Source organism: Terrapene carolina, unplaced genomic scaffold, assembly GCF_002925995.2.
Source record: "Terrapene carolina triunguis isolate 2854851 unplaced genomic scaffold, T_m_triunguis-2.0 Scaffold113, whole genome shotgun sequence".
In the NCBI taxonomy this organism is placed as follows: domain Eukaryota; kingdom Metazoa; phylum Chordata; order Testudines; family Emydidae; genus Terrapene; species Terrapene triunguis.
The window spans coordinates 20,598,932-20,612,650 of NW_020664464.1; the positions used below are offsets into that span (position 1 = coordinate 20,598,932).

General features: G+C 38.5%; 1 protein-coding gene across 2 annotated transcripts in view; it reads right to left on the bottom strand.

The window, feature by feature from the left end:
- Positions 1-13,719, bottom strand: part of FANCC (FA complementation group C) — a 121,967-nt gene that overhangs the window by 87,883 nt on the left and 20,365 nt on the right. For both annotated transcript variants that reach the window (XR_002907885.2, XM_024196067.2), the window contains exons 2-3: positions 3,549-3,722; positions 1,850-1,934 (exon numbers count right to left, since the gene is read on the bottom strand). Coding sequence is in view for 1 of the 2 variants with exons in the window: in XM_024196067.2 (XP_024051835.1) it covers positions 1,850-1,934; positions 3,549-3,713 (250 nt within the window). In the remaining variant the exon portion in view is untranslated. The remainder of the gene's footprint in view (positions 1-1,849; positions 1,935-3,548; positions 3,723-13,719) is intronic.

The window sequence follows — 13,719 nt, forward strand, 5'->3', positions numbered from 1 at the left end:
CACGTGGGAATTCCTTCCTACGGGGTTCCCTCAAGCCCTTTCACTCACTCACTCACACTCTCACACACACACACACACACACACACTCACTCGTTTTTTCCCGATTTTAAAAAGCTCTAGTCTTCCCATTGGCTCTTTTGGTCAGGTGCCCACTCCCTTCCTTTTACCTATGGACTTTTTAACCCTTTACAGGTAAAGCAAGTAGAAAACAGCTACTAAGAGGAATTGTATAGCTAACTGGCTGGCTGGGTGTCCATAAAAGGGAGCTATTCTCCCCTTCATTTATCACATGAGTGGTAACAGCTAATTTAGACTCCATAATTTTATATGTATAGTTGGGATTATGCTTTCCCATGTGCATTACTTTGCATTTATCAACACTAAATGTCATCTGCCATTTTGTTGCCCAGTCACCCAGTTTTGTGAGATCCCTTTGTAACTCTTTGCAGTCTGCTTTGGACTTAACTACCTTTAGTAGTTTTGTATTAGCTGCAAATTTTGCCACCTCACTGTTTACCCCTTTTTCCAGATCATTTATGAATTTGTTGAACAGTACTGGTCCCAGTACAGACCCCTGAGGAATTAACTCTCTCCATTCTGAAAACAGACCATTTATTCCTACCCTTTGTTTCCCATCTTTTATCCAGTTACCCATCCATGAGAGAACCTTCCCTCTTATCCCGTGATAGCTTACTTTGCTTAACAGCCTTTGGTGAGGGACCTTATCAAAGGCTTTCTGAAAATCTAAGTACACTATATCCACTGGATTCCCTCTTGTCCATATGCTTATTGACCCACTCAAAGAATTCTAGTAGATAAGTGAGGCATGATTTCCTTTTACAAAAACCATGCTGACTCTTCCCCAACAAACTGTGTTCATCTATGTGTCTGATAATTCTGTTCTTTATTATAGTTTCAACCAATTTGCCTGGTACTGAAGTTAGGCTTACCAGCCTGTAATTGCTGGGATCGCCTCTGGAGCCTTTTTAAAAAATTGGTGTCACATTAGCTATCGTCCAGTCATCTGGTACAGAAGCTGATTTAAATGATAGGTTACATACCAGTTAGTAGTTCTGCAATTTCATATTTGAGTTCCTTCAGAACTCTTGGGTGAATACTACTTGGTACTGGCGACTTATTACTGTTTAATGGCTGTCTGCCATTATCTGATGTAATTGAATGGGACTCTTTTTCATTTGACTGTTTCTCATCTGATCCTACCTGTATTTTATCATCTTCCATCCTCTTCTCCTTACTAGGATATAATCTCCATTAATAGATCCTCCCCTAATGGATGTCTCTGTCCAAACCATGAGCTCCTCCGCACCTGTCAGCTTTCATCCTTCTGAAGAGGGGAAGGGCAGTGCCAACAACAGAGATTCTTTTACTAAGAAGAGATTTTGCATTTTCCTCGAACAAGTCTCTGGGAATAGTGGAAGGAGTCTGAGAGTTAGGCTTCCAGAAACCCTACAAAGGATTTTTAAATAACTGATGCGAGGAGAGGTGAGAGCCTCCTGATAAAATTTTACAGTCAGGAAGGATTCATTCAAGCACTTTGGGGAAGGTTTTGAGAAAAAAGAGGCAGGTAATCACTGAGACCCCTTACCTTGCAGATGTCTTGAAGAACCTCTTACTTATTCAAGGGAAGAGGGAGTGGATGGATTTTAGAACAGAGGTGAGATTATGGAACAAGTACTATAGTTTCTGATCAGTAACATAATTCAAAACAAACTATCTGCATTCTCATATTTTTATGAGCTATCAAAGTATGTGCCCAGAAATTTAAAAAAATACAATTTGAAAGGAAAATTCTAGAAACTATTGCAGAAAGCTAGTTTCAAGTTCTTACCATATCCTACAACAAAGGGATTCCAACAAAGTCTTCCTAGTAATTGACCAATTAAAGGGAACCTCTGAACTGCAGTAGTGGAATTCTGTAAACAAAAACATAATGTACTGAACACCAAAAATACTTGATTATCATTAATTACCTAGATAACTGTAAATTACATTATTAATTTGCTAAAGGTACACATTGGGGAGCAGAAGACCTTCAGATATTTAATAAAAGCAAAGCTTTCAGGCCACAGCTGTAACTTAATACTTCATCCAGGTCAGCTAAACCTCAGCTATATTTCCCTTAGGGTAATGTTTAATTATATTGGAAAATTAACTTCATTTTCCTTATGTGGAGTAGTCAGGAAAGGCTATAATATTTGTAAATAACACAAATTTCCAAGTAGTAAAATACAATTAAAGTAGTCTGTTGATCCCTATAGTTTTCTTACATTATGCCATGGAGTTTGTGAAGAAACTAACAGAAGCTATGGCATAAAGATAAGTATCTACATATTACTACTCCTGCTTACTGCATGGCAAATGACATCATAACGAGTCAGTCACAACATAAAATTTAACAGACACTGAACCTTCCAAAAAAACAAGGAACATTTAACCAAATAGAAAGCAGCTTCACTATAAAAAGTAGTAGATAGTGAGGTTTATATAGACCCTTATGCAATCAGCCTATTTTTCAGTATTTGTAGCTTTACTGTCTAATAAATGAAGGCTTTAAAAATGGTAGTGTGCTGAGATAATGTGCAAGTAGCAGAAACAATAACCATCTCCTGCTGCTGCAATAAATTCCTCAGATTTGTCTCAGATTGGGGCTGGTCCTAGACTTTCTGGGGCCATATACAGAAGGTCCATTTGAGGCCAAACCTCAGAAAGTACTCACCGAAGTAGCAACATTAAAAAAAAACACAGATTTTATTTTTATTCTCATATAAAAATCTCTATTCTTAAAGTATACATACACACACAAAAATCAATTTGAAAACTGCACTTTAACTTCAGAAAAAAAATAACACTTTTCTTTTGTTAATCTTTTCATGAGGTGAAGAGCATTTTAACCTCACAACTTGATACTGTATTATTGAAAACTGCTATGATGAATCAATGCACACAAAAGTTACAACAAAAAACACCACCTAAAGTTTACCTGACTACACCAAGGAAGAAAGAAAGAAAGAAAGAAAGAAAGATTAAATACAATATTCAAATTACTAACCAGAATAGTTAGTAACATTTGCCAGTGATCGGACCATAGTGCTGGAAATCACTATATATGCCAAGCACTGGGTTTAGCATGTCAACAGACTCTTTAGGATTTAAGGGATCACTTACAATTTTGCATGTAAAGGCCTTTAAATAATCCAATTTATGACCTGACAACAAGAATCAAATTTGTGTTTATTTTAAAGAGTTTTTAAAAGAGTCTACTCGATTGGCTAGGAAATCTCATGTGACAACATAACCAATCAAGAAAAAAAAGCTCCTTTCACAATAAATCAGGGACACAGGAAACACATTCCTGTTTGCATTACCTGTGGCTGTTTCCCCAATTTGCCTCTTTTATCCAGCAATACATTAGGTCAATACCACAAGCCTCTCTGCTACCATTCACTTTTTGGTTTTGTCAAAACATGGGGTTCAGATTGTTTGAGGCAGTCTTCAAAACAGTTCATTCTTCCTGCTAAATTACTTACCATATGTTTCAAGGATTCATAAATCTGCTGTAGAAACTCCTGTAATTTAGGCAAGTGAAGGCAGACATCTTGCTGGGATTCCAAAGTGGTGGTTTGACCCCACTCAACAGCCTTATCCAGCCAATACTGAAAGCTCAATTTAAGGACAGCATTATCTTGGGCCATCCCCTCCCCCTAAAAAAGATTAGAACTATAATCAGACATATCTAAACATACAATGGGAAAAAAGTTTGCTAATATCTCATCTGTGAAGTGGGAGAAAATTAAGAGAATCTTTTTTCAGTCTGTAGATGCTCCATAAAGCAGTAAAGTGGTTTCTATAGTTAGAAGAGGGTAAAATAATGACCCCTTTATGTCAAAATAGCAGTGATGGAATAGTAATCAGTACTTTAAAATATATCACCCAGCTGGGGCTCAGATTTTTACTATCTGAATTTGTCATCACCAATATTTCATTAGAAGAGTAGTAAAATAACGTGTGGGGGTATGTATACACAAATGCATCTGTGCTGTGTGCAATGTATTGTTTGTGAAACTTCACTACCCACCACATCTAGTATCTTATTTTTACAAGAAGATAACTTGTATTCTCAAAACAACGCTTATTTAGGATTTATTTCATACAATGAGAAATCTAAAGTATATCCAGTTTTCAAATTAGTATGAAATTTTTAAAATAGCTTGTTATCAAAAGTGAGGAAATGTTTTAAAATTTTACATCTGTTAGTATCCTTTAGCTTTTTGGGCAAGAAAAGTTATTTCCTTAAAAGTTGTCTAATGAATTTAATCCCCTATTTTCTGTCTTTTCCCCCTTCATTTCTTATTAAACACAGAAAAAAGAAAATATTATTACAATCTTATTTATAAACCTGTTTTAATTAAAACTGTATGACACACTATATACTTGGAATTCAATATTTCCAAGAAGCAGCATGCCTAGGGCCAGATCAGTATGACGAACGCCAAGCATTCAAAAATAATGAACTAAAACCAAAGTAAATTGGTTTAAAATTAAAATTGGCTTAAAATCATGATTTTTAATCACATTTTTTACCTGCTTTCTGATTTTTCTTCACCTTTTGAGGAAACCACCTGTGATCATCTCAGGGTCAGAATTCAACACACACCACCTCTCCAGTCACTGCTCAGATGACACGCATCTCACCCTCTCCTAACCCTTGAGTTGTGGGGAGTTGTTGTCCTACCCATCTCTAACCCTCTCCCTGTCTAGACAGGATAGGCAGCTGTCTTACTTATGTACTCCCTACCTGCTCCTCCAGCCGCCTGTCTCCCATCTACCCCCTAATTTACTTCCCCCTCATATTCTCATCAGTCTGCTACCTATCTCATTCTCCCTCTCTGCTGCCTCCCCCTCAGTCTGTCCCTGGACCTTCCAACATTCCTTCAGTTCTTTAGTTACCTAACTCACTCCTTTTTCGTGTTCTCTTCCCCGACCACTACCAGTGTCATTCACTGCACCTCCACATTCTCCTGCCTCCATTTGGTCCTCATACAGCAGTCTGGCTGCAGCCCCATTGGAAACGATAGGAGAGATAATCCATCTTTGTTAGTGGAAGCCTCACTTTTCTCTACAAAGGTTATGTAGACATGGTGGCCATCTTTCTGAGAGAAGTCTGTGGTTTAGTTCCATTGACAGTGAGTAATGGGAGGTGGTGAACATACTGGCTAAGGGCAAAACTTCAAAAGCTGGTAGGTAGAAATGAGAAATTCTAGAGAACCTTTAAAAAAATATTGTGAGAGTTGGAAACACTTCAAGAATATAAAAAGCCTTCCTATCTAAAATTCTACCAAATGTCCTAATCCTCCACCCCAATAAAAAAAGGGCTTAGAAAACCAGAACGAAAAGATTTCAAGAAATTCTTGTTCATCATGTTTTTCATTTGAAAATAATATTCTCTAGTTAAAATGAAAACTTTAAACAAAGATCTCAGTGAATCTAACTCTCATAAAAAATCCTAGAGAGTGACCAGTGGAGAATGAGTTCCTCCGTTTAGCCACAAGATACATACAACAGTATGGACAGTGGAACAGCAGACTTTCCACAATGTGGAAAGATGCCCTGAAGGGAAGACCTCTAGGGCTGAGACTATTCAGTGCCCGTGTCCATCCAATCATTGTCCTTTCTGTCAAGACTAAGGCAGCTGTCAATTAGTGCCAAATGTGGTGGCAATTTCATGATATGGACTCTTGTTCACTGGGAGCTGAACTCAGACAATAACAGAAGCAACTGGAGTCAGTGGATACCGACCCCTAGTATGCGACAGGGTACAACCTTTTGTAACCCTGACCTATGCCATGTCATGTGGGCCAAGACAAAGTTCAGACGTTGCAGTACTCCTACAAGTGACAACTGCCTCACACAGACCACCATGATCTCTTTTCACAGAGACTAAATAACAGCCATGAGATGCTTACTAATTCGGCACAATACTAACCGAGGCCAGATTTAAAAAAAAAATTCACCACCACTTTTAAACAGTAATAAATAAACAAACAATGAACCACAGTATTGTTTAGACCAGTGGTCTCCAAACTTTTTTGATCGCGCACCCCATCAGTAAAAAATTTTTTAGCATGTACCCCCTGCAGCACCGAAGCAAAAAAAAAAAAAAGTGCTCCTCCTGCCATGCACCCCCAAGGATCCTCTTGCGCACCCCACTTTGGAGGCCACTGGTTTAGACTGTTAGAGGACTTTGGATCCCACCCAATAAGAAAACATTTTAATAAGTAAGGTACACCAGTTGGATGGCTAGTATTTAAAGCATGTTTGTTTTAAAAACTGATCAAAGGAAATGTAAACAAAGCCTACATTTTTTTCCATTAGTTACTAAACCCGCACTTACATTTTTTGTTGTTGCTGTCATTTGAACACTTATGGAACTGTGTATCAAACTCCTATTAATCCACCAATGTCCTGTCTTATTAGCCAATAAGTATTAAAAAAAATAGGTAATGAATAAGCACTATAACAATTAGTTACATCTAGATGTATGATTTTCGGAGGGGGGGGAGAGTAAATTAAGCCTTTATAGTATTTCAATGGGTGAAATTCATCCTGATGAAGAAGGCCTACAAAAGGCCCTCCACACTGCTTAAAATGAGACTTGCTACCAGAGTGGTTGTTCAGAAGAATCCTCTGCACTGCCTGAATATTGCAAAGAGGGTCTTTGTGTCAATAGCGTATAGGCTTACACAGAGAGATGATGAAGGCAGAAACACAGGACTCGAACCTAGTACATAGATTGGACTGGGAGCCACACGAGAGGGGCTGGTACTGTGTAGCAAACTTCTACCCTAGCCCCAAAACAGGAAGTGAATTTTCTCTTCCCTTCTCATATGCTCTTCACCAAATCTGAATAAATTGTATTGTTCGCCTAGGAAAAGCCCCTGCAGTAAATTGCTATACAGATCATAGTTAGATGACCTATTTCAGAGGGGTTTACTTACTGTACTCATTGTAGGCATGGGCACCTGGACATCATTTTTAGCAAAGCACCTAAACAAGTGCTTAAATCCATTCCTGTTCAAAAAGATGCTTAATCTTCAAGCATGTCTTGGCATGTTTTGCTGAATTATGGTCTTGACTCTTCCAGATTGTCACCAAAGAATACATGTGAGCGGCAAATTCTCATTTGTACCTATTCTGTCCTGGGCATCCTGCCTTCTAGGATATACCTCAATGTTTGCTTTCTTCAGAGGCCTAAAACTTTCGCAAACAGCAACATTTTTGTGTATCTTTTAAACTATGGACTCTAGCCCTGCAAAGGACACTTTTCCTGAATTATCCTGAGCTTCTCCTTGATTTAGCCACATGAGGAGATATACCATAGGACTGAAAAAATAACAAATGCAAAAATACAAAGTACACGCATAGAATACTGACCCTGATATATCACTTTAAACTCAAAGTCTTCCATGGGGTGCCCAAACTGATTAACAAAAATACACTTGAGTAACCACTGGTCTTGTAATTATAAATAAAATAAAATAAAATAAAATAAAAAATAACCAAATATAATGACTCTGTCAAAATGAAAAAGATTGCTAACAAAATTACAGAAGGGAAACTCCTCTTGGGTAATTTGGTCCATCTCCCCAGAACAGGTTTGTTCCCCAGTTTATTTTCAGAGCCAATGGTATTTCTTCAATTAAAAGATTTGCTGTTATAGGCTAGCACTCCACTTCTGCTCTGACTGCCACACTCGAAACCCGATCCTGTCTTTCCATTACATTTGACACAGATCCAGAATTTAGAAAACCGAGTAGTTCTCATTTAGTATGATTCACCTCAAGTTACTCCCTCTGCCTTCTGGAAGGGAAAATAAATTCTTGCTCCTCCTGCGTCAGAACCTCCCAGTCAAACTCCCGTTGTTCTTCACTTTGAGGCAGTGAGGAGCCCTGCAGAGCTTAGGCATGGGGTATTTGTTACATCCTTCAGAGACTGCGGGCAGCATTTCTAACAAGGAATGGATTAGCTTTATTCTGTTGAGTGAGTTATCTGGATTAGTGTCTGAAATGTAACATATTTAGTCAGTAACTTTTGTTACCAGATTCTCAGGCACAGCTCCACACGTATACCAGAATGTTCCACTTTAAGTGCTAACAGACTTACTGTTAGAATACAGCTGTCACATACCATATCCAAAACATACAGGTACAGACTATAATATGAAAGTCTGAATCCATGACTGGAAAAGTACATAAACACAAAATTAACTTGTCCTGGGAACTGAAGAATATCAAAATCTCAAAGAAGATATCAAACTAGTTTTCTTAAAACTGGAATGGATTCTGTTTGCTGTAACCATCTCTTTTCCCCAAGCCTAAACAAAAAAACCTTAAAACACACTGGATAAAGATTATTCCCCTGCAGTGGGTATAGATTCATATCCTTGGGAAGCATATGTATTGACATGGAACTATCTGAGTAACAGGGACTGTTGAGCCTACAAATGCCTCCCAGCAGTTCCAAATGACTGAAATGCAGACTCTGTACTACTGAAGGATGACATAACCTGTTTACTTGATCTATCAGCTAAAATAGGTGTGCAGCATCTAACCAGGATTTCTATCATAGTTATTTCTATGAAGGATCTTTTATAGCTCTGACTATCTTTAGATCTGTCTTTCACCGGCTGCTGATAAAGTGGTCACTACTCACCAAAACATTACTGAAAATGAGCCAAGGTACCATACAGCAGCAAATTCAAATTGTTATTTTTTAAAGAGCAGTTTCCTTTAAAAAGTTGAGGCTTTCTTTATATATAAATAGGAGAATCTCAGATACTATTTAAGTACAACATTATTTCATATTGTAGCATCAGGGGTTTACAAATAAATTAGGTGAAACTACATTGTCTAAGATCCAACAAAAATTTTAATGTTACCTCTCCCAGTGCCTGCTTCTCCTACAGTGGTGACAATTAGCTCTAAACTCCAAAAGAACACTTTATACACTTTCCTTTACCCGAGTCTTTCTCAAACAACACCCTCTTATTGCGGGAAGGAAAGCCAATTATATTACAGAAGTGTCCAGAGACCTCAAATAGGATCAAGTCCCCATTGTGTTAGCTGAACATATAAAGACAGCCCCTGTTCCACAGAACAGCATATCTTGAAAATCTGGAAAATGGTAATTTTTATCTATGTTTTGTTACCACTCTGATGGGTATTAAAGCTAAGCACCACAGTATGAGGTTTTATATTATAAAGTCATTTCATAATTGCACAATATAACATTATTGGCCCCTTGTACCACAGTCCAGCTGAGGATGATTTAACAGCCATAATAATCACATTAATTTAAAACAGCAAGAGACTATACGACCCTGAAAATCACAGAGACAGTGAATTTTAATAAGAAGATCAGGCCACAAATTTAATGCCTTACAGATGACAAATGATTTTTAGCTAACACCAAAATAAAAAAAATGATTAGCACAAAATACACTGTCTACTCATTATATTGTTTCTCTATACCAAATATCCCATATCTCCTTGATTGCTTTATATTTTTCCTGCAAATAGATTTTTCCTCTCATTATGACAATTTTTCTCTCATGTTTTTAGGGTAGGATAATATATCATTAGTTAAGAGTAATATTTCAGGCATTCTTAATTCCACTGCTTAAAATACTTATTATTTATATTATAGTAGAACCTAGAACCATAGACTTCAAGGCCAGAAGGGATCATTGTGATCATCTAGACTTCTGTATAACACAGGTCATAAAACTTCCACAAAATAATTCCTAGAGCAAGCTTGATTTAAAAATTGGCAGTGATTGTGAATTCCCCATGACCTATTGTAAATTGTTCCAATGGTTAATTACCCTCACCGTTAAAAATGTATGCCTTTATCCAGTCTGAATTTGTCAAGCTCCAACTTCCAGCCATTGGATCATGTAATACTTTTCTTTTCCAGATTGAAGAGCATATTATCAAATCTAGGTACTTATAGACTGTAATAAAGTTACCTCTTAGCTTTCTCTTTGTTAGCTAAGCAGATTGAGCTTTTTGACTATATCCTTTACTCATTTTCATGGCTCTTCTCTGAACCCTCTCCAATTTATCAACATTCTTCTTGAATTGTGGGCACGAGAACTGGACACTGTCAGTATTCCATCAGCAGTTGCATCCGTGCCAAATACAGAGATAAAATAAACTCTCTATTTTTACTTGAGATTCCCCTACTTATGTATCTGAGGATTGCATTAGCCCTTTTGACCACTGTATTGCTCTGGGAGCTAATTATCCATCACGACTCCCAAATCTTTTCCAGAGTCACTACTTCCCAGGATAGGGTCCCCCAACCTGTAAGTATGGCCTGCATTCTTTGTTCCTACATTTACCCATATTAAAACACATATTGTTTCCTTGCACCCAATTTACCAAGCAATTCAGAGTGCTCTGTATCAGTGACTAGTCCTCTTCATTAATTACCACTACCCCAATTTTTGTGTCAACTGCAAACTTTATCAGTGATGATTTTATGTTTCCTTCCAGGTCATTGACAAAAATTTTAAATACCATAGGGCCAAGAACCGACCACTGCAGAGCTCCACTAGAAACACCCCTACCCATTCAATGATGATTCCCTATTTACAACTATATTTTGAGATCCATTAGCCAGTTTTTAACCCATTTAATGTGTTCCATATTAATTTTATATCATTCTAGTTTTTTAATCAAAACTGTATGTGGTACCAAGTCAAATGCCTTCTAGAAGTCTAAGTATATTACATAAACACTATTACCTTTATCAATTAAACTTGTAATCTCATCAAAAAATATTTGTAAAGTTAGTTTGATAGGCTCTATTTTCCTATAAACCCATACTGATTGACATTAATTTTATTATTCTCCTTTAATTCTTTATTGATTGAGTCCTGTATCAGTCACTCCATTATTTTGCTTAGGATCGATGTCAGATTGACATGCCTCACATACCCAGGTCATCCTGTTTACCCTTTCCAAATATGGCACAACATTAGCTTTCTTCCAGTCTTCTGGAAATCCCCAGTGTTCCAAGACTTATTGAAAATCAGCATTAACAGTACAGCGAGATCCTCACCCTGCTGTTTTAAAACTCCTGGATGCAAGTTATCTGACTTGCTAACTTAAAAATGTCTAACATTAGCAGCTGCTGTTTAACATCCTTCTGAAACGATAGTGAATGGAAAGAGTGTTATTGTATGATATGATTACATCATCTGCTTTTCCCCCCAAATACATAACAAATATTTATTGAACGTTTATTGCTTTTTCTGCATTATTAGTGATAATTCTACCATTTCCATCTACTAATGGACCAATACCATTGTTAACATTCTTTTTGTTCCTAATATACTTTAATAATTCCTTATTGTCCTTAATTCTGCTGGCCATAAATTTCTCCTTGTGTTCCTTTGCTTCTCTTATCAATTTTTTACAGTTCCTAGCTTTTGATTTATAGTCATTACTATCAATTTCCCTTTTCTTCCATTTTCTTCTTCAAATGTGGCTTTTGGGGCAGCTCATAGAGTGTTCTTAAACAATTCCCCATTATCAGTCACATTTTTCTGATTAAATTCTTCCTTCCAGCTGATTTGATTTATAACTGTTTTCAGCCTTGTGAAATTGGCCTTTTAAAGCATCAAGCATACATATCACTGGAGTTTGTGTGCTTGGTGGAGTTTATTCTGATTGCACATTATAAATCTAACCCAGTCTTGATCACTTTTATCTGTGCTATGATTAATTTTTAGCTATGTGATCAGTTCCCCTTTATCTGTCAAGATGAGGTCTAATATAGAATTCCCCCAGCGTGGATGCAACTCTTTCTGAGTTAGGAAATTGTCATCTATAGCCTTTTGAAATTCCAAGGATGTATTAAAACTGGCAACACAACACCTCCAGCATATGTCACTCCAACTGAAGTCCCCCATCATCATACAGCTTTTTTATCCCTACACATTAAAGATCGGTGCATAAAGAGTTGGTTATCCTTTTCCCTAGTGTGTTTTGGTAGTCTGTAGCAGACATCAACTAATATCCCACCTTGTGCTTAGCACACCAAGTAGCTTAGAGAAGAGTTTTAACTATGTGGATGGATTAAAAAGGCCATTTTTAGAGACTTAGACATAGCCTGGATGTGAGGACATGGACAGAGGTCTGAGTCATAGATGATGCCCAGGTTACAGGCCTGAGTGACAGGCAAGTTGATGGTGTTGTCCACAATAATGGAGAAAGGATTAGAGGGAAGGGTTTGGGGGAAAAGATTAATACCTCTGTTTTAGCCCTGTTTATCTTGAGCCGCAAGCTAGACATCCATAAGGAGATGTCAGAGAAACTGGCCCAGATTTTACTTTGAACAAAGGGGATAGGTACTGGAATAGAGAAGTAGATCTGTGAGTCATCGTATGTAGAGGGTAGTTGAATTTGTTTGCAGATGAGGTCGCCAAGATATAAGGTGTAGAGGGGGGGAAAACAGGGAACCCAGGACAGAATCCTGTGGGACCCCTACAGAAAGTTGGAGGAAGAAGAGCATCCTCCAAAGGACACTGAATGTGTGATTAGAGATGTAAGAGGAAAACTAAGAGAAGACAGTCACAGAAGACAAGATTTCAAGAAGAACATGGTTAAATGTGTTGAAGGCGGCTGACAGGTCAAGAAGGATGAGAATGAAGTACTGGTCCTAAGCTTTAGCTAGGAAGAGGTAATTAAACATTTTGGCAAGAATGGTTTCAGTGAAATGCAAGAGAAGGGAGCTGGATTGGAGAGGATTTAGGATTGCATTGGAGGAGAGGAACTCCAGATAGCACTTGTAGACAGTGCATTCAATGAGTTTAGAGATGAAAGGGAGAAGAAAGATAGGGTGGTAATTGGGTGGGTTTTTTCCCCAAGGTCGGAAAGACTAGAGAATGCTTGTATTGTGAGGGGGAAAGACCCAGAAGAAATAGAGCGGTTAAGAAGAATAAGGGAGGGGTTGAGAGTGGGCAAAAGGGAGATCAGGAGATGGGATGAGGTCATTGTGACAAGTGGAAGAGTTAGAGGAAGAAAGCAAACAAGAAATTTCTGCATCTGTGATGGATGCAAGTTTTGTAGGAAGAAAGGAGAAGGCAAGCTGAGGGGAGGGTGATGGTTACGTCATATTTTGTAAATTTTCTCTTGGAAGAAATCAGTGAGAGAGAGAAGTGGAGGCAGGAGGAGAAGAGGGTTTGAGGATAGGGTCAAAGGTAGCAAAAAAGCATATGGGATTGTGGGCATGAGATACAATTAGCTAGGAAGATGGCAGAATTGAAATAGAGAACAAATATGTAGTGGCAGGGCCGGCTCTAGGATTTTTGCAGCCCAAAGCAAAAACAATTTTGGCCACCCCCTCCCCCGTTTTTTTAATTACCCCACCCCCGGCCCCGCCTCAACTCTGCCCCTTCCCCAAATCCCCAGCCCTGCCTCCTCCCCCTCTCAAGCCTAGGAGGGAGAGAGGGGGAGAAGCGGCGCCCGCGCCGCGGCCACTCGGAGTCTCCCCCTCCCTCCCAGGCTCTCAAACCTGGGAGGGAGGGGGAGATCCCGAGCGGCCGCGGCGCGCGAAACAGCTGTTTCGCGCGCCGCTGCTCCCCCTCCCTCCCTCCCTTCCTCCCAGCCTTGAGAGCCTGGGAGGGAGGGGGAG